The sequence below is a fragment of the Syngnathus scovelli genome, chromosome 21 (genome assembly GCF_024217435.2).
Source record: "Syngnathus scovelli strain Florida chromosome 21, RoL_Ssco_1.2, whole genome shotgun sequence".
Taxonomy (NCBI): Eukaryota; Metazoa; Chordata; class Actinopteri; order Syngnathiformes; family Syngnathidae; genus Syngnathus; species Syngnathus scovelli.
Window position 1 is genome coordinate 8,273,057 of NC_090867.1, and position 20,825 is coordinate 8,293,881.

The following is a 20,825-nucleotide window of genomic DNA, read 5'->3' on the forward strand; positions in this document are numbered from 1 at the left end:
GAGAGAGAGAGAGAGGGAAGAAAACACACACAAGAGTTGCACATAGTGAGCAAAAAAAGAGGCGGAGGGGAGAAAATAAAGCGGCGCGGAACACTTGGACTCGGGTTTTGATCAACAAGGAGGTAAACGTGTATCATCTCGGCATATTTTAGACGATCGGAGAAACAAGAAGAAGAGGAGGAGGAGGAGGAGGAAGACGATTCCATCTTTTCCTGGAGGATTAATAAAGTGGAATCCTGAATTACGGATGATGCTGCCCCCGCTGTTGACCACCACGAAGACGACAACGACGAAGACGTGCGCCTAGGAAAAGTCAACTTACCAACGTTTTCACAGTTCGAGAAGGTAACTGGAGCGAAGACGGTGTTTCAATTCAGTTCGCGGCGATGTTTGGAAGCAGCCTCCCCTCGGTCGAGCGGCCATGTGTGGCCGGATTGCCGTGGAGGGAAGCGTCGGGTCGGTCCAACTGACAGGGCGCCTCCCCCCGCGTTAATGTCCGCCACCTTGGTTCATTAGCTCCGTTGCGAGGGCTAGCTTGACCCCCCCGTATCTCCATCTAAGCCAAAATAGCAAACATGTTAGCATGGCGAAGTTAGAAATGTAGTCCGACGAATGGCCCCATAAAGCCGCTAAAATAGTTGTGGTGGTCCTCAAATTATGCCGCGGTGGACGCCATCCGGCACGACCACAACTCCCGCTGGTCACCTCAGTCAGGTCCCCTCGGTAGAGCTCAACCATATGCCGGCCATTCTTCGGACCTCATGTCGCCGCAAAACAAGCGCGGTAAGTAGTAAAGAAAAACGTCGCCCTTTTCCCGCCAGTCCTCGTATTTCCTATTTTTCGGGCAGGTACGTGAAGTACACTAGTTCAAAAGGTCATCTGACCCGGCGATTAAAAGTCACATGAAGATGCAACTGCAAGTATAAAGGCGTCATACTGTGATTAGACTTTTATAACTACATAATAACAATAGCGGACTTGTTAATTACTATATAATACAAGATTTAGGGGTAAAATGTGACTATGGAATGTTCAAATCGGTGTAAAAGATTCACGACAAAGAAAATGGCTCCCAATTACTTAAACACACTACAGTTAGCTGCTAAATTGTCGCATCTGTCGTGTGGAAATGACCCTGACCTTGTGTTTTGTCAGATGCCCTCTCCATGAACCCTCCCCTGGTGAGTGAGGCCCTCCAGGTCTTTGACACTTTCTTTGTTATAGATTGTTGATGCTGTCTTTATGCAATAAGCTAGTGTCTGCGCTAAGAGTTTGCTGCTGCAGTTTGTCGTGGTTTAGCACAAGCTTCAAAAATAGTACGATTTCCTTCCTGAAATTAGTCATCATTATTTGTTGACCAACCTTCACACTTGGTAGAAGAACTATAGAGTAAATCCCCAGTAACTCACACCGCCCCCTTCCCCCCAGTAGACCATAACTAAAGCTGTTAGCTGAAAAAAGTACCCACCCAGAGATTCCGCCCAAACACCCTCCTCATTTTCAGGAGACATGTTAGCAGAGGAGTACCTCGCATTGGCCTACTGGCTGATAGCAGGCCGGCTTGACAGTGATCTTCTGCATGATGGAAGATTCCAGTAGAAGTTCCACAGGCAGGTAAGGTTCCTTGGGGTGCTGTCAATAAAGAAAGCATTGTGGTAAACCTGTTAAGATGATCCAGAGAATGCATGGTCTTACCAATGGTAGGAAGTTAACAGCTCACTGTTTAAGGTAAGACCTTTTTTTTGGGGGGGGGGGGGGGGTCTGCACTAAATATGGGCTCAGTTGAGTTCCCCACTGTCCAGACACACAGGGGTCCTCCATCAGCTCTGTTGTTGCCAAGGAAGTAGTTAAAATGGCGGACAGTTCCATGAACTCCATCAAAGCGGGCTGTTAATCCTGCAAAGTTATTCGACAGAAGTTAAACGAGCGGCCCGCTTCCTGTTTTTTTCCTCTTCTCCCTTAGCGGTAAAAAATGTCTGCTGTCGAGCTTCTAGAACAGACTCCCCCTGGAGAGGAATGCGCCCTCCGCCATCCTCCACCGTGTGTTGCCCAGCAGCGACCTATCACTCATGGCAATTGAACGGCTCTCTAAGAGGGACCCCTGTTGGCGCCGTGCAATATTTATTACCATCCGTCAAACCCTTGGCTGAAACGTCCCCCCCTCACCACCCTCCTTGTGCTCTCTCCTTCCATGGGTGAATAACGGCGGCTTCTCTAAGTTCCACGTTAAAAAGTTCCCTCGCTGGCCACCATTAGCTGGGATTTACGGCAGCGGCTCTCCCTTAGAAGTGCCTGCGAGCGAGCCAACGTGTGTCAGCGCCGTCGCGTACCTTCCGGGCTGAGGCGTCAAATATATTACAAATGACATGTTTCGCTCGTGCTTTTTTTTTTTTTTGACAGCTTCGCGAGAGCACAATTTAATCAGACGGTACGATATTTATTACCCGGTGCCGTCTGCAACTGTTCAACGTGGATGTCAAATAAGGCTAATTAAAAGTCGTTAGAATGGTTAGCCGATGATAAAGCGTTTGTTTTTATTTCGGACACCGCGGGGAATAACTTAAAAAGTGGAACGGAGGCATGGAACTTTCTTCGTGTCATCTGCTCGGCCCACTTTCCTGACAGTTGATACGATTGTGTTTTGTGTAGGTGAGAGGATAATTGGAGCTATGGATGTCCTTATCGCAGTGACAGTGAGAACTGAGCTCCTCAAAGGGAGAAGATCCAGCGATAAGTCTTACACCAGCCTATCGATGCTGTCTTTTTTTTTCGCCGCAAGTCATTGTGGTCGGCGAGCCAACACGGGCTACCTCTATCTTTACTAGGTCACGTCCTTTCGTTAAGCACGAAGCCCCCCCTCCACCGCTCGTGGATGACGTCGCGTCGTCAGGCGGACTAAATTCAAAGCGATTATATTCTTACAACTTCATACTCTTTTCATTTAATGCGTATTAATTGATGTGCTCTGGCGTAATCCACCAAGGATTTCTCAAAGGCGAGCACAAAAGGCCTTTATTATCTTACAGAGGAAGTGGCCTTTTGGGACGCTTCATTGTGCGTTGCGCCGCAAAACAGACCTAAGTGAAATGAAATTACAAGGTATCACGAGCCAAGGATCATATTGAATAATTACCTCGCCGGAGCCATTGTAGTCACGAGAAAGCGCTCTTTTTTTTTTCGAGGAGCTTGGGGGAGGTTATGGCTTCCCCTGACAAAGAAGATAAATGCGGTTTCAAGGTTAGACTGTGCAATGGCCAAATGTTTTGAGAGGACGGCTTAATTTCATGTCCTCGCAATGTGATTTGCGATATCCACCCCTGTGTTGCCCTTGGTTTTTATTCTGGAGATAAGAACTCAACAGGCTTCTTTTTCAAGTGTTTACAGAACCGCTAAGTGGATTTATTGGATGCCGGTGCATGCTTATTATTTGGCCATCATTCGCTTGGCCTTGTGTTTTTTTTTTTTTTTTCTTTGAATAGCAATTCAGTAGTGATTCTCATTTGAGAGAATTAGCCTGTTTCTTATGCACATAAGCAAAACATGAGCCCAATACAGAGGAGGAAAATTGCTGAGCACGGTTAATTACAGCGCAGGCAGCAAAGTGGGGGTGAAGGGCCGCCATGGTAACGGCGGCGTGGCTGCGCTATTTTATCTCCTGCTATGTGCCGCTCAGCACTTTGTATATGCAGATCAGTCCTGCTAATGATCATGTCTGAAAGCCAAGACCAGAAGAAGCAATGGGGTTGCTAGCCTAGTTTCCAACAGGTCATATATGTTTCGCTATGCATTTCATTTTGGCAGAAAATATTCGACTCCTTCTAGGGGTGCAGCTCACAGCGGTAGGGGTCACTGAGCTAAACCGTCCATTCCCTGAAGAATATCAACAAGGGATAGTCACGACGAGGCCCAGAACGCAACCCGGGATCACACCGGGAGTGCCATTGTTTGCTTGAACGCACCGCTACTCAGGAGTCAAAGAGGAGCTCTTCATTCCCCCCCCCCCCGTCGAGCCGAGTGAAGGTCTCGCAGCTTATGTAATGTCTCCAAACATTTGCGCTGCAGCACGAGGGGGAAGTCAGGCATGTCAAAGCTGCGCAAAACTCTCATCGAGGTGGGACAGATGGCGAGCCTCATTTGCAGCCTCGTAAACTGCCCGTGACGGCGGAGACAAAGTGGGGCAAGCGCTTAACAGAGATTTCGCAGACGCCGGACTACAGTCGCTCGCGTCGGGCAGGCCGTAAAGCATCGCCCCGCCGGCTAAAGTGTTATGACTGCTAATTGCGGCATTTGCTGATTTATGGAAGCGTTGATTCCGATTATAAAAGCCGGAACGCACAGGTGGAGCGCCGCCATTATTACCCGAAGCCGTCGGAATCCCCGCGCTTGGAACATCCATCACAAAGTTAAGGAAGGTGACCGCGAGTTGTTTTTGTAATCCACTCGTTAATCAGCGCTCCGTCGGGCGCGGCGGCTTTGTCCGCCGCTAGCAACTTTTTGGGCCGAGTCCATTAGCGAGTAAACACACGGCGAAATGAAGATGCCCGGCCCCTGCAATCCCCACGACGGGAGATCAAATGGCAGGCCCGGTGATGATGAGCGATGTTTATGGCCGCCGCTCTATTAAGGCCAGGCTCTTCCCTGCTGGCACGTAATGAACATCCACCTTTGCGAAATGGCCGCCGCGACGCCGTTTCGCCGGTCGTTTTCATCAAAATGTAGCGTAATTGCCCTCGAATGAGTTTTCGGGATAACTTGGCAAGGTGACTGCCTTATGGCGACATTAAGTGTGTTGATTTGAACGGAAGCGCCGCCACCCACCACCACCATCTCTCTCTTTTTGTATGCTAATGAAAGCCTGTTACGTCCTTGGGCGGGTGACAATTGCGGCCTGGACTCTTTCTGTTTGTACACGGAAACGCCTCCTCCAGATGTCCGTCCGCTGCGGGAGGCGGAAAGAAAAAAAAAAATCCCGCCTTTCTTTCTTGCTTGTTGATTCTGTCAGGAAGAGGGTTAAATATCGACGACAAATCTCAGGGAGAGACGGGTAATGTTTTGGGATAGCGCAGACAATGTACCATCTGCACACGGCGGGGTGTATTGAGCGACACCGGACTACCGCTGTGAGCAACGATTGCATTGTTATTAAATGGCTGTTGCCTCCCTGGCAGCCATATTAAAGCCTCTGATCCTTTGCCCGGTGCAAGAAAAAGAAGAGAGAAAGGAGCCCCCCCCCCGCCCCCCTCTGCTCCGCCGCCACCCCCCCCCCCACCCTTGTCTGGAAAAAAGTCTGGCCGGCTGGACATGGTGACATAATGTGCAGCTGCAACAGCACAGATTAGACGATGGCCGCGCAAACAGCAGGCAGCAAGACAGGAGCTCCCTCCATCTTGAAGGCCGTTTTGGATCCATCATTGGTGATGATGTCATTGGAAAAATGTGTCCTTCCAACAGGGCATCCCATTCCTGTTAAGAGTACAAGGCAGATTTTAGTCGGCGCTTCGTACCGCTCAAAAATCAGGTTCAGTCGCAAATTTAATATACCAATTCATTAAGCTGTCATTGATTAAATTTGCAGACAGCAGCTAACCACGTCAACGTGCGTTAACTCAACCAGCCTTTCATACTTGACAAAAGCAAACAACTCGGGTTACATCAATTTCCCGAGCTCGCATAGTTTCCCGTCAACCGATGGAATATATACATGGCGTAAGCTGGAGCTGAGCCATACTTAGAATATTTGGAGTCAGGCGACTGTCAGATCAGCAAGCTCAGTCTGTCGTCTCCAAGAAGTGAATGGCGGACGCTCATAAATATTCACGGGGCGCTCAGACTCCCGTGTTTTTTTTTCGACTAAAGTTTCCAAGGTCCCGTTTGTTTTTTTTTCTTCTAAATTCCGAAACCCGTCATCCCAGTTTGATGGGACCTGACATTTGGCAAGGTTCTGTGCAGAGGATTTGTTTGTGACAGCTTCAAATTATGGCGACACACAAGAAGCGGCGAGGAAAGATGAGGTGTGTGTGTTGAGAAACGAGAGAAAATAGCTGCCGCTTATTCAAATGTCACTTCAACAAGGTGAACGCATAAGCTCCCCCAAGCATCACATCGGAAATTCCCTACAATGGTTTCTTGCCATTCTCAGTTCCGGGCGTATTGTGTTTGGGTCTCGGCAGCCGCCGTTAAACCTTATGAAGCTCTGCCAGCATCTCAACTGTAGCCAGAAACCATTTTGTTGTTATGTGTGTAGGTTGCCACTGAGACGCCAAGCACTTAGGTCCCATTTTAGGGTGCGACATATACATTCTCAAGCTCTCCCACTCTTAAGCTACTCAGAAAGACATCGCCTTAAGTGCAATCCGGGGGAGGAAGGCAGCCGAGGAAAATATCCGAGTACGGTTCCCGCCGTTTTTGTTGCCCGCCTGGCGATATATTTCTTGACAGGGTTTAAGACAGTAAATTATTTTCTGAACCCCTTCAGATCAAAATCAGAACCTATTCCCAGCTACAGATTTCGCAATCACGTCCCTCGACCCGTGACGTGTAAATCCGACGCTAAACTACGACCGCCGTGTCTTTTAACGTGCGCATTTGTGACGATCCGACTCGTATTTTGCCGCTGTGGCTCCCCCCCCCCCCCCCCCTTGATTAATGGAGCAATTACATCATCCATAACAGTGAATGATGATAGCTCTAATGATGAGCTCATGTTGGGTAATGACTCGCGGAGTTTGCTTGCGTAAAGCGCGCAAAGGGAGGCGAGGAGACGGCCGCCTCGTGTTTACAAATTGTTGCCTTCATGTCCTAGTTACGCAAGATTGAGTGAGTTCTTTGGGCGCTTGACTCTCGTACTAGGCGTTAGCCATACCATTTGCACTAATGAACGCCAATGCTAATTTGAATTCTAATCTCAGGACTTGATCGGTCCAGTTGACCGCAAGATGCAGTAGAGCAAGACCAAGGGCCACTCGCATTGCCTGTTGAGAAATGCAAGGAGTCTGCTCCACTTGGGCCCGAGCCCGGTTGCTGTTAAGAGAGCAGACGGCTCAATGGAGCTGCATCACCTGAGGTTACGTTTGGCAGGAGCTCCTGTGGGTCCTTGAAATCCAGAACCCATGTGATGGATATCACCATTAGGGGGGTAGCTCATATGACATAGTACCTTTTAGTTTATATCACGCAGGCTTTTGCGAAATTTAGGAACAATCGTCAAGTTGAGACTTTTCTACGTATCCTACAAACTTTAATGAACAAAAGTCAATTGTTCAAGCAGAGCGGATTGTGCGGAGGGAGCACACCGGATTGGCTTTCGGACTGACACTGAAGATAATTGGGGGCTCGAGAAAACAATATTTGCGGTGCAAAGTTTTGTTTGTCCTTTGTTTACGTCAATTCATTAAGCCTCAGCGTTTTAGGATGTGAGGTCTGCGGAGAGCGTGCGAGAGAGAACTCGGCTCAAACGAAGCATGCCAAATGAGGCGGGAGAAATTCCAAAAGCTTCTGAGCCTCATTAAGACCCTGTGCCGTGTTTTGTAAGGGTGTGTCTGGAAAAGACAAGTAGTGTTGGCTCGCTTGGATATTTTCTGTTTACCGAGCACAAAAGCCGAGACAAAGTGACAATCCATCCGACCACCTCGTGGGAAGACAGACGACGCTCCCGAACATAACACGGAGGGAAAACTGAAAGCTATCAGGTGACTTGAGGGAAGTACCTAAGATTCTCCCGAGATGGACTTGTTTGGTCGCTGGAAGTTTCAGCCTCAGTATTGCCTGACTGGCGGCGTTGAAAGGTACAAAGCGGCGACGAGTGGGCGGCGGGTAGGCGGACAAATGGATTTGGTGTCGTCCATCTCGCAAAGATGCCTCCGCTGTGTTTGCTTCAGTCGCTCCGTCATTTACTTGGTTGATAACACGCCGGCTTGATGACTCTTTAATTACCTCTGCAGCAGGGGGAAGGCATTTGAAATTTTTCTTTGTGCTTTCGCAGGCAGGTTTCAGCACTTATTAAGGAAATTCTGCATTAACCCGAGTCAGCAGTTTTTGTCAAACGACCCTACCTCTCCTCCACTGTGGTATGCCGCAATCTCATCACATTTAAGAGAGAGGGGATGCTGGAGAAAAGGAAAAAAAAAAAATTAATTGAAGGCATGCGATAGTTAAGACAGAAGCCCAGGCCAGGGTGCGGGATAAATCAGGCGTCCTCCTGGCAGCTTTATGGCTCTGGAGAGAGAGCGAGGGGAGAAGTGGTTAACTTTAATGGCGGAAGATAGAAATGTTGGGTTACTCCCCCCCACCCCCTCGACCCTCCCCCCAATTAGATCAAGCCCCTCCGACCAGGCTTGATATACGGAGTTAATTCAGCTAGCTTTGCGCTATCATTCAAGCGCGCTTCCACTTTCCATCAGCTGTTTAACAATGGCCAAACAAGCCCTCCCGTTATTGCGGTCATCTTGGTCACCTCACCCTGTCGGGGTGGCGCTCACCGGGAGGAGGGGCGATCCCCGAGGGCCATCCCCCGATTGACTTCAGCCTTCTGCTTTCATAATAAGGGAGGGGGTGCACAGCAGACGCTCAAGTGGTTCTTGCAAGGGAAATTGGGGACCTGCTCCTCTCAGCACTTGATTTAATCCGGCCCCTCTGTATGTGGCAAGTGCTGGGGCTGGGACCAGATGGATGGATGGGGGAGCAGGGGGTCGGACCTCAAAAGATAGTTTTGGAATCCCAGAGAGTTCACAAACCCGACTGCCAGAATCTGCTTCAGATCATTTGAACTAATCTTTTAAGACCCGGCACCATATTGCGGTCTGTGACGCCAATTAACTTTTATTGTAAAAAACTAGTCCTGTTTGAACACGAGGTTGGGTCGTATTTTTCTGTACAGCACACTGAGCGAGCCAGGTAGAGGTGAGTGGGAGTCCAACTCCAAGAAGGAGGAGGTCTCGGTCATGTTTGTTGGCAAAGCTGTAGGTGTGCGCGTCGGGAAACATTTTGTATCAGAGAGAACCGAGGCCAACTAAGGACGTTTGCAGAGGAACGAATAAGATAGAAAACAATTCAATGTCACAAGGATATAATATTAATACTAGAATGCAACATTCACAAGTGGTTTGCCGCCGAAACTGCGCCGTGACCTCCACCCTGAGGCGCTCGTTGTTTCTTTTCAATCTGCGTCATTCATCCATTCATCCATCCCATCGACCGCTACGTGTGTCTGCGTGGGAGCAATTGGGCCCGAGGAGGAGAAGGCCTCGTTGGGCTATTTTAGTATACGTCTACGTGACCCCCATTCGCGCAAAATGAATCGGATCCGTTTCAATGCCCCAGCAAGTTGTTGTTCAAATGCAGAGAGAGAAACTCGAAAAAATTGCAGAGTTGCTCAATCAATTAGCTAATGACCGATTATGTCAATTGCACTACTTACCAATATTCAGTTACTCTAATTAATGACAGTAATTAATTGTTGACCCTACTTTCATTCCAAGCCTTTTGTGAGCCCAGCGTTAAAAATCATGCAAAACGAGCCACTTGTGCAATAAGTGATTTCATTTCCGCACCGATACCCGCGGAAATGCCGTCTCATCATAAACACAATGGTGTTCGGGTTTTTGGGGGGGAGGGGGGTGCTTTGCTTAAGAAATTGATAAAAAAAAGATCGCTCAGGAAACAGAACGCGCTACCTCTTTGGACGCGGAGGATGCGGCCGGGTTGGACTCCATCCAAGGTTGGAAGGCATCTTTATCTCAGTGACTGCCTCCACGCCGGCGCTCCGCAGTAACTCAAGCAGTGCGCTTTGAGAAACGCACAGCTTTGATCTGCGTGTCACAGTGATGAATCGCTGTTTCCATTCTTTTGTTGCCCATCAGCACTTTTTTTTTTTCACTCTGCAGTTAATCCGTCGGGCCAAGTGCACTCTGACGGTCATTTTTCACTTGTAACTGTAACACCTGCATCCAAGCCTGAAGCGGAGCCTGTAAAAGAAAACGAAAGGGGGAGTCAGATGCGATGTCCTTAGATGGGAGAGACCATAATCACTAGCCGGGGGTGTCAAGTGTTAAAAGGATTGTCATGTCCGTCCGGATAAGATGGCTCATTGGCATGATTTACGGCAGGCTTTCTGCTCGAACGGCCTTGGGAAATGGACTACTACAGCCGTCACGCTAACGCCGGCATTGTCACCGAAGCTTTTCCGTCTCGGAATCCCGACTCGCGGTTTCATCCGCGCACGACGGTGACACGGCCAATAGGGAGGAAAAAAAATGCTGTGTCAAGCCCATCCTGACAGTCGTCGTTTAGCGTGGGAGCACTTGGGATCCGTGGCGGAAGGGCTGGCCATCCTCGGGAGACCTGTTCTACATACGGCGAAACAAGGAGCACGCTGCTGAGACTCCACCACCATTTATCTCCCAGCTGCAAGGTTGGGCCAAGATTAATTGAGTGAGAAGTGCCAGTCTGTGTGTGTTAGTGCTGGGGACTGGTATTAGTCGAGCCGGAGATGATAGGACCATGTGCTCGGGGGAGAACAGGGATGAGGATGGGGTGGGGGTCAACCTTGTCTTGTCAGCCCGTCGTGATCAGTAGGGGTTCCTTGGTGGCAGGATAGTCACCTATCGCCCCAGAATCGAACGGCAGAACACTGGTGCTGGCCATAACTGAGGACTCTAAACCTGGAATGATCCTTCCGAGCATTCCTGCCGGCGCGAGTCCTCATCCGTGTTTTGCAACTCGGTTCAGCGCTTGTACTCTGGACTCTATCAGCACATTGTTTGAACTGGCACGCTCCCAATGCAAAGCCCCGCCGTGTACAGCAGCACAGGCTGTCTCAACCATCCCGCGGGAAGTTTGTGGGCACATTCCAGAGAGCACGGGGGGTGGAAGCACCTCAATTTTAGGAGTGGGAATCTCTGAATCACCTTTTCCTGGAAGCTGAGCTGGGACCGAGCGGCCGGCTGAGCCCGGCTGGCCTTTTGCTGTTGGCATTGGGTAACGCCACACCTTCCCTGTGCTAAACAGGTTGGCACGCTGCAGGCGGTTTTTCCTGTTCTGGATTTTTTTTTCCTGCCTTCTGCTACACACAGATAACCTCGCCTGCTGGAACTTTGCAAGCGTATCGATCGGCTAGTTCTCGGCGAAGATATCTTTCTTAAACGCAAGCAGCATTCCCGATGCCGCAAGTAGGAAGCATTTTTCTTGGCACGGTTTTCCAGCCAATTTTACTTTGTGTCAACTTGTCACCCGCCCACGCATATTGCGGAACTCGTTCGGAAATCTCACATTATGGTGCCCGGTTGTTTTGAATATAAATAGACGACTGTATGGATTTTCCGAACTCATCCATCACTCCGGCATCGGAGGAAGTATATCTCAGCCCCGTGACACTTGACTGACACTCGTGGAGATGTATTGCTCTTCGTGCATCAGCGCTAGTGTCTCCTCATCACCTTCCATCTTAAGATTTATCATAAACCTTCCAACTACCCCCGGCGGCTTAATGTCAGCTAATTAATTGTAGCCAATTAACTCTGGATGCATTTGAGGGTAAAATTGATGAGTCCTCCGAATTACTTCCTTTGGCATCGTGCCTCCCTCGCAGCATCCGAGCGTCGGGCTCACACAGCAAGTAGGTGGTCGTGACCTTTTGAATAATTCAGTCGCATCCAGAGATGCCCGCTGAGCGGAGTTTCTCTCGGACGCTTTGTCTTCGTAAGAGCAATCGATCAGATTGCTAAGTTGCTGAGCCTGGTTGAGCTTTTCCAAACTAGCACTAAGGGCGATCAATCACTTGTCAAGTACTCGTCTGCCACTAATCCATTAATCCACTAATGAGGCAGCTAAGTGTTTCTGCTGGATGCTAATTGATACCACCCCCTTCATCAATCGAAGGCCGATGATCGTGCTTGCCCAACATGGAAGAGCAACATCTTTCGGACTCCTCACGGCAACCGCCGAGTCTTTTGATGCTTCTTAAATATCGGAAATGTCAAAAGAGCCGCAAGAACGTTTCACCGGCACTCGCTTAAATGACCACAAGCAACAATGGCGATCGATCACTTGTCAAGTACCCGTCTGCGGCGAAATCCATTAATCGACTAATGAGGCCGCTAAGTGTTTCGGCTCGTGGCTAATTGAAACCACCGCTTGGCCGCCAAATCCCCCCCCCCACACTGACGGACAGCCGCCCAACATCTCATTTTAATTTTGCCACATTTTGCATTCTAATACATCACATGCAGCATGCATGAAAATATATTGATATTTAATATCGTGTGGCACGTCAACAAAATCATTTTTGAAGTTCGTACTGCCATTTGCAGCTACCTTAACTTTCTGAGAGTGTTTCCTCCCCATTGTAAACAATTTGATGGCTGTGCTTTTGGACTGCTTCCTTTCACAGAGCACTTGAAAGTCCTCAGGCAAGGATTTTTTTTTTTTTTCTTCTTCCCCCCCATGTTTTATTTGTGATGCTTGTGTGCTTGCTTGCATCAGACAAAAACGTCTGTGTAGTCGGTGGGAGGAAGGCTGCCTCTGGTACTGAACAAGCACTTTTTTAGTGCAACAATTAATCCTTTTTGTGTGTGTGTGTGTGTTTTTGCTGTACTTGCACTGTATTTGTGCCAGCAAGGAGATAAAAAAAAAAAAAAAAGCCAGCTCGTCTGACTTTTTGGTGTTTCTCTCAAACAACAACGCAATTGTACACGATTAGCAAATAAGAAATTCCCGCTTAAAGTTGTTAAAGGGGAATGACACGGCATTGATTCCCTGGAGATTGAGTTACAGAGTTGCTTTTAACTACCCTCTACTGGGCTCCGTGTGTTGTTACATTTTCCCGATTTTTTTTTCTTATTATTTGTGCAGTCAAGAATATTTATTTTTGTTTTTTTTTCCTCTTGCTTTAGGTATATGCGCCGAGGCGTTATGCCCCGGGGAGCAGTGCCCACAGTGCACTAGAGGCATCTGAACCTTGTCAGCGGTCTTAAAGCCGAAGCCACCCCAGCGCCCGCCGCCCGTTGAGCCGAGACGTCCTTTTTTGGGGGGGCCATGTCTCTCACCGACAAACACAAAGTCAAGAGGCAACGGCTGGACCGAATTTGTGAAGGTAGGGATCGCAGTAAAATTAATTTTGGACAAGACAAACAATAGAGTAAATGCACAAATATTACCCCAAAAAATCAAAATAATACAAAAAATTTAATTTATGAAAAATAAACACATATTACATAAATATTGTTTCATTGTGAGAATATAAAAGACCATAATTACAAGAAAAACACCTTCCCCAAAATGAACAATTAGTAGAAAAATACAATGTTAGATAAGAATCCAAAACAATAGCCCGCCTAAAATAGAGAAAATGGTTTTGGCAGAGAAGAAGAAGTGGAAAAAAAGTTGTCCCAACGATCGCATGGAGCGACACGATAAGGCCGCCATGACGACAATCTCGGCTGAAGGAGAAAAACAAACACCGAGCGAGGCCCTGACCGGTTATTGTCTCTGGCGTGAGGCTAAAAATCCTCTCTGGCGTGACTCATCTTGATCCAGGTTGGCACCGTTGGCAGGAAGATGAAGAGCAGATGAAGGAGCGATCCTCGTTCTTCTCTCACAGTTAAATTGTGGCCATCTTTAACGAATCACCTCGTAACTTGTTTTTAGTTTCTGGGGACAGACCTCAACGTCAGATTAGCCGCCACTCTGCCGTTGCGGCTTGCGGTTTTGTCCCCGTCTCACGTAGCCCCGCCCCTTCTAGCGTGGCTTAGCTACGCACCCCCCTTCCCTCGTCTGAGCAGAAAGCAAGTGGGCCGTCGCCGCTCCCCTTCTGTCGGCCCCATCTGTGCTGCAGGCAGCACGGGCCACGGGCTTGACAAGTAGAAGGCAAATAATCACGTGTAAAACGGTTTCTGCAGCGTCAAGCAAATGCGACCGAGAGTTCTAGAAAGTCCAAATTGAATCACGTTCCCCCGCTGTCGCGCGTTAATTCCTGAAAGTCGCCAGGAAAGTCTAGAAAGAGATTACATCTGGCGCATTGTTGCCGTTTTGGCAGCAACTATCGTCGTTTGACACTTTTCCTTTGTTCCTGTATAATTCATGCTAGTCCCCGTTGCACCAGTGTAATATAGCATGCTCACTTAATTATGGAGCAGACCTCGAGAGAGGCGTACAAGATAAATTTGGCAACTGGCTGCTTCTTGCCAATGAACTGTGGGAAATGAATCACATGATATTGGGGTGAGTCTCACGATGGAGATGGAGTCACCGTCTGTTTTGAAGGTGACAAAGTCAACGCTTGTCCGCTCAGCACCTTATCAGCTTCTTTTTCCCCTTAGCACATTTATCAGCCGTTCTTCTCCTGCCACTTGTTTGCTCTGCACTCGCTCTTGGCAAGTAAACACAAGTTTATCACCGACGGCAGCATCTCGGGTAGAAAAGCGCCGAATTATCTCGTTTTCAGAGTTGGTCTACAGCAAACATCCTGTGTCCATGGTATCTGGAGCTTAAGCAAGGTGACTTTGAGGAACAGGTCGATGACACTCATCCTTTTGACATAAAAATAAAATTCACAGCCAGTGACTCTCTGGCGATGATCATTCTGCTCAAGATGGCGTCTGGTGGACCCAAAGTTCTCTGCAGATTTGCTCATGTTTTGGTTTGTTGCTAATCCCCCGTAGCGCCTAGTGTAGATGACGTGCGTTAACTCTATTGGATTAGCGCATCTCCTTCCCTCCCTGTCGTTACGCTAGTGTTGTCTTCTTGGAGTGCTTTGGCCTCCAAAGTAATCCAAGCAAGCACAAGCAGTAGTAGCACCTTGCCCCAAACTTGTATGAAGTTCTAATGTTCCGAGGGCTGAATTATTTAGTCGGGTGCCACCCGATCGCATGAACATGAGGATAAGGGGGAGCCTCCAGGTGCAGATCAGGTGTGGGTTGTGTTTCATCTCGTCGCTCCTCCCTTTTCGATAGGCGTGCATGTAATTGGAGAGTTGAAACACAACACATGTCTGTTTTCCGCTCCTATAGTAGTCCATTTTGTTTTCCTCGATGCCTAACCCAAGTGAGCAGTCGCGTTTCGGGGGTTCTCCAGGCCAGTGGGGTACGTTTTGGTCTGAGGACCAACGAGACGGGGCCATAAGTCGCTGTCACTACTGCGGAACCGTTCCCGACCTGAGGACTTCATTGGCTCAAAGCAGGAGTTGCTTTCCGCAACACTCGGATCTCAAGACACAGGTTTCGGTCCTCGGATCGTCAGCGTGTGATCCGGTTCACCAACCAGGGCAGCAACAGCTCACGAGTAAGATTCCGCAGCTGGATCTTGGCGACAACCTTTACTTCAAGCAAGCCATGTCAGGCCGTGGCGCCGCACCGCCTCATGGTTATTTTCAGGCCGCTTCGACGGGTCAACCACCTGAAGAGTCTGGCTTTTACAGGGATAACCAGCACCTTCTCACGAGGTCAGCCTCGCATTACGGACAGAGCGCGAGGGGGTTGAAGCCTCTATGGGATCAAGCGAGAGTCGCACCTTCCGTGCAGGCCTCTGGTTCTACACCTATCCCTGTGCCTCCACCCCCGCCGCCTCCTCCCCCGCCGCCTCCTCCCCTTCCTGTCCATGAGCTGAGCCGTTTGTACAGGGAAAGTCTGGGATCTAAGATTATCTTGGACGCTCAGCGCATTGCTGGCAGCTCCCTTTCACCCGCAAACTACGGACCTCAGCCCCATCTTCCCAATTACGGCGCTGAGCAGTCTGTCTCCGCTCAGCAAACATTAAACCATTTCAGAAGCTTGTCCCTGGAACCCCGTCAGTCGGCTGCCACCGATTCTACGGGGGACCCGACTTCGCAGGGAATGGACGGCACTCTCCCTCGTGCTTACGGAGCCTTATCCTCCCAAAGACATCCTTATGAGACGAACTATGATCCTAGCGCAGCCATGATGGCTGCCACGGCAGGAATGTCCTCCGGATTGCCTCCCCACCACCCCAGTGCTGCGGACCCTAAGAGGATGGTGGATCCTTCCTTTTTGGCTTTTTTGCGAGCTGAAGGTCTGGCTGAGAGTACTATCACTCTCCTGCTGCAACATGGCTTTGATTCCCTCTCCATGCTGGGTATGATGGAAGACCATGACGTCCGCTCCGTCGCTCCCAACTTGGCCCAGGCCCGCGTTCTTTCCCGTGTCGTGGTGAATTACAAGAGTTCTGGAACGGCACCGCGTACCCGATCCAACAGCTTCAGCCACCGCAACGACTATTACGTGCCGCCCCAAGGTTTGACTATGGATCCCGGCCTGATGCAGCAACCCCCCACAACTATCCAAACGGTATCCCCCAGACTGGGAGAATTTCTCGGGAGAAGACCCAGCAGCGCTCCGTCTCAACATCTTTTGGAGACCACCACTTATCCAGCACCACGCCCCCTGGCAGCTGGAGCTTTACCGATCAGTCCCGTAGGATATAGCAGCGCCATACCCCAAGGTAGACCAATTTCCATGTACAACGCCCACACCGGCCTCGCTATGTCTGCCCTTGGCCAACAGCCTCTTCCTGCCCCGGGATCTCCTGGAGCTGCGCCCAAAACCTTCTCAGGCTCTTACTCCCCTATGGAGCTGATGAAACGAGCCCCCAACCTCCCCCCGGCTTCGCCCATAGCAGCTCCGAGCCCTATTCACAGCCCGCAACTCCTCCGGAAAGGGATCAATGCCGCTGCCGAGGCTAACGCGGTTGCCACGGCTTCCTCCGCCTCTCTCCAAGCGCAAAACCTCAACAACGCTAAGTTGGTCGGCCGCCGCACGGGTCCCCCAGTCATTGTCTCGACCATGACCACCACACCTGACACAAGTACAGTAATCTCTCTTTATCCCCCCCTCCCATCCCCTCCGTTGATTGACATGCTGAAATGCGCAACATTTAGTTTTTACTCGGTGAGAATCAACTTGAGTCTTATTTGGTAGTCTCGGTTTTTCGGAAGACTGAACCAAATCAGGCATCCAGCGTCTTTCTCTTCCGGTAAATATCGCCGTCCTTGTTATTTTACTCTACACTCTCTCCTAATCAGGTGCTTAACTGCCTGTAAATCCAATTAGTCTAATGATAGATATAGGCTATTATAGGAATCGGTTTTTATAGACACCTTGTTGTTCATTTGCGGTATATCTTAATTATTTATTCATTTCACCGAACATCCTTCTGACAGTAATCACTGAACTTCAATTCCCTGCTCTTTCGTCTTAAAGGTTAATAAATGCATATTTATTTTTGCTTTTATTGACGTGAGAAAAAAAAATCAAAGTTAAACAGCAATGACGCTGATTTGAAAATCCATTTAGGGATGAAAAGGTTTTCCTTCGCGTCTAGTTTAATCAATGTGGGTGAAGAAAATTGTTTTTTCCCAAGGTTATAGTATTTCTTTTTTTTTTTTTTGTTATGCCACCCTGGCAGCACAACAAACTCATTTACATGGCGCTGATATTTGTTGCTTGGGTGACTTCATCTGATAACGCCGGGGCCTTGCACACAGACAATCAGAAAGCATACTTCTTAATTGCGTGTTGCTAGGCAACCTGGGCTCCGGTTGCAATCAGAAGGTAGATAATCTTCACATTTAAGGAAAGTGGGGGAAAAGAGACACTACTGTGTTTTTTTTTCCTCTCCCCTGCTCCAAGCCAGAGAAAATTGAGCGCAAATAATTACTTCTTTGTCGCCGTTCACTTCTCGAGGGATTTCTTTTTTTTACGCTCGGAGCTCTTGTCGACTGGTGAAGAGGCTCTCGTCTCGCATGTCTCCTTTCCCCCCCCCTTTATGTTCAAACATGCCTATTTAGGAGTCGCGACGCATTATTCCTTTGACAATGACTGATTACATCGGAGGGACCTATTACTTATTAACGCCCACACAATGACGCCGTGGTGGAAGCGTACGAGATGCTCCAGCCTGGTTTTCATTCACCAAGGCCGGACTGGGCGCTGTTGTTGATTCTTGGAATTCACTCAATATGTCTCCTTTAAGATTGTGGCTAAAGTATCAGGTGGTAGGAGGGATTTGCATCAGGGCGACGTCTTGGTTGGCTAAGCAGCGTCAATAATGGCATTAAACACTGGAGTCCGGCTTAGTCGTGACAGTTACCGTCTTCCCAGCCAAAGTAGGTAGGCAACGAGCGCCTCGGCCATGGAGTTGTCCGCCAGCGGCGTCCCGCAGAGCAGCAGCAGCGCAGGTGGGTCGCTTCCACGTCACGTGACGTCAACTCGCCGCGTCATTGGCTTAACGCAGGTGAAAATTGTGTGTCATCACGTGGCTTCCTTCAGGAGATAATCCGCTGAGGATCTTCAGCCGGGCTTTTCTTAGCTGGAGTATTAGCGGGGCTGCGTGTTCAGGGGGCGGGGCTTCACTCGGGAGAATTTCTAGCGGCCTGTAGCCATAAGGGGAATATCAATTGACGGCGCCCAGGTGTTATTCGGAACTTCCTGGGACATTTGTCAAAATGGCAGATCCTTTTAGGGAAAAAAAAAAAATGTCTGGAATTCGTCAACGTTGCCTTTGACATTTATGTAAGCCAGCGTAAAAGGGAGCAATTGAATCTTTGTGTATTTAAGTAGGGCAGCTCGGTGACCAAGTGCTTGTTAGCATGTCAGCTTCAGAGTTCTGAGGTTACAAACATATTCCAACGTGCATGTTTATTCTCATTGACGAGTACAACGTCGCCATTGGTTTGTTTGTCTTGGTGTGATTGGCCGGTCCGGGTCTATACAAAGTCACCTGGGAAGTGTCTTTCTTCATCCGAGCCGATGTCAGGACATGGGGAGAAATATGGCCTCGATAAACAGGTTGTGTTACATTAAAAAAAAACTCTCAGTGGATCCCTCCACCTGAGCGATGCGTTGCTCCATGTTCGACCGTGGCAGCAAATGAGGAACACATTTTGCCGTGTGTGCCAGCTGACCTCTCCGGAAAGTGAAAAGATGTTACACAAATGAGTGCAAGGCCCACCAGGTGATAGCAATGTTTGCTTTTCATTATACTCTTGAATTTTTCATGATTTTTTATCTAGTGAGGTAGGGCTGACTCACGCCAGAGAACAATAAAGCCTCGTTTTTAGCCACGACTAAAACAACAACAACAAAAATCAGGGATAATAAAACATAAGCAGTGCATAGACGCCAGTCTTTGCATGTTGATGCAACAGCTGCAAAAACAGACAACTGCACACCTCGTCCATCCTTTTTTCTTTCTTTTTGTTTTGGAGTGTCTCCCCCCCCACCCCTCTCTCTCCCTTTCTTCCTTTTTTTTTCTCTCTCTCAGCTGTGGGCAGGTCACCCTGAATTATTCATCAGTGTGAAATGAAAAAGCTCATGGATATTGAATATCCTCTGTGAAGTGTTGGCCAACCTTGTGTGTTTTATTCACAACCCCCTCTCTCTTTCTCTCAGCGTGAAATCTAAAAGGTGGGGGTGTAAAGAGTGGCATATCTCGCCACCGGGCTCTTTTAAGATTTACCCATCACTTTACCTGCCGCGCATATTTACCTTGGTCTCCGAGTCTGAGGGGGTGGGATGAAAAAGACGGGGATAAAAACGAGAATAAAGCACTGCGTTTGGTTTTAATCCAACTAGCTGGTCGGCTTTAACGCACAGTACAACTTCCGGTTTGTTCTTGTCGTGCCCACCCCCAACCTTGTCTTGAGGTTTGATCTGCAACCTGTGTTGTAAATCAATGCAACAAACACAGCAAGGGGCCCCTCAGGGCAAGTCCCGTGTGAAATGGTATCATCTCACGGTATCAACCTGATGGGTACGTGAACGTAATTTATTTGCTGCTGTAATCAGGAGGCCACACATGGGCCGGCTGTGGAAGTCACTCCAGATGGCTCCTGTCACTGCAGAGGGGGGACTAAAAAAGGGGGGCTCCTAAAATGTACTAGAGTGACCCCCCCTAAGTCACCACATCTGGAGGCCACCTGCAGCCGACAGAGCGACTTGGACGCGGCGGGGGAGGGCGTGTCCCCTATGTCTCTTGTTTCCACAACTTACGCGCAAATATTGTTTTAATTTATGAGCTTGGGGGATTGCGAAGGCGCCATCGCAAGAAATCAGACGACACTCATTAATAGCGATTTCCCATTATTCTCTCAAAAATATAACAAAATGATTTACAAGCCTTATTTTCACTTTACATTGACTTTAATGTAAAATTGGTAAGCTTCAAAAAGGCTCCTAAAAACTGATACAAATTGCTTGATATGCAGCTGTCAAAAAAGTGGAGGAAACCAAATAATCGAGGAGAGGGGTGTGTGCGTGAAGGGAGGGGAGGGGTGCGAGCAGTCCAGATCAGAAATAAAACATACCCCAAAAAAGCAGGGAGGAGAAGAAGAAGGAGGGAAAAGGAAGAAGGAGGAGGGAGGAAGGGAGGGAGGGAGGGAGGTCTCGTGCTGCCGGAGCGCGTCCAGACCCGATGTAGCGGCGAGCGCCGCTGTCGGAGAAAGGAGCAGCCATTCCGCCCGCCGCCTTTTTCCATCCAAGGGGGCACTTTTTAAAGGACCAAAATTGCATCTCTGTGACCAAAATGATGCGGCTGCGATCCCAGTGATCTAAGCTTCCAGACCCAGGGGGGTCAGGGAAGGAGCCGGAGGGGTTCTAGCGGAGCAGGGGTCATACTTGGATTATCGTTTTCCACTTTTTTTTGCTTCCCTCAACTGGGTTTGTTCTCACCCCCCGCCATGCGACGTTTATAAGCGCGAGGAAGAATGTGGCGGCAACATTTTCCAGGCAAGCGGCATGTTTCCTTTAATAAAGTCGAGCATGTGGGACGGAGCAAGGGGGAGAGGGTCCGTGAGGGAGGGGGGGGTTGCCCACCGTGTT

The 20,825-nt window shown here is 49.0% G+C and overlaps 1 protein-coding gene and 2 long non-coding RNA genes across 15 annotated transcripts in view; 1 reads left to right on the plus strand and 2 right to left on the minus strand.

Annotated features, from left to right (window-relative positions):
- ctbp2l (C-terminal binding protein 2, like) overlaps nucleotides 1-20,825 on the plus strand; it is a 27,025-nt gene continuing 6,200 nt past the window's right edge. Inside the window, exons 1-4 of one of the 13 annotated variants that reach the window (XM_049759325.2) lie at nucleotides 2-345; nucleotides 1,156-1,181; nucleotides 1,505-1,614; nucleotides 12,888-13,087. In XM_049759325.2, the coding sequence (XP_049615282.1) occupies nucleotides 13,030-13,087 (58 nt within the window). In that variant the 5' untranslated portion in view covers nucleotides 2-345; nucleotides 1,156-1,181; nucleotides 1,505-1,614; nucleotides 12,888-13,029. The other 12 variants (XM_049759333.2, XM_049759329.2, XM_049759328.2 and 9 more) reach the window with 12 other exon arrangements.
- On the minus strand, nucleotides 233-5,223 carry LOC137839818 (uncharacterized). The gene is made up of 2 exons (XR_011086109.1): nucleotides 1,696-5,223; nucleotides 233-1,632 (listed from the first exon to the last, which is right to left on the minus strand). It is a non-coding gene; the product is annotated as an uncharacterized lncRNA (long non-coding RNA).
- LOC125991445 (uncharacterized) overlaps nucleotides 5,275-20,825 on the minus strand; it is a 19,041-nt gene continuing 3,490 nt past the window's right edge. The window contains exons 2-5 of the long non-coding RNA XR_007489277.2: nucleotides 9,672-9,962; nucleotides 8,052-8,105; nucleotides 7,707-7,934; nucleotides 5,275-5,463 (exon numbers count right to left, since the gene is read on the minus strand). This is a non-coding gene — a long non-coding RNA (uncharacterized lncRNA). The remainder of the gene's footprint in view (nucleotides 5,464-7,706; nucleotides 7,935-8,051; nucleotides 8,106-9,671; nucleotides 9,963-20,825) is intronic.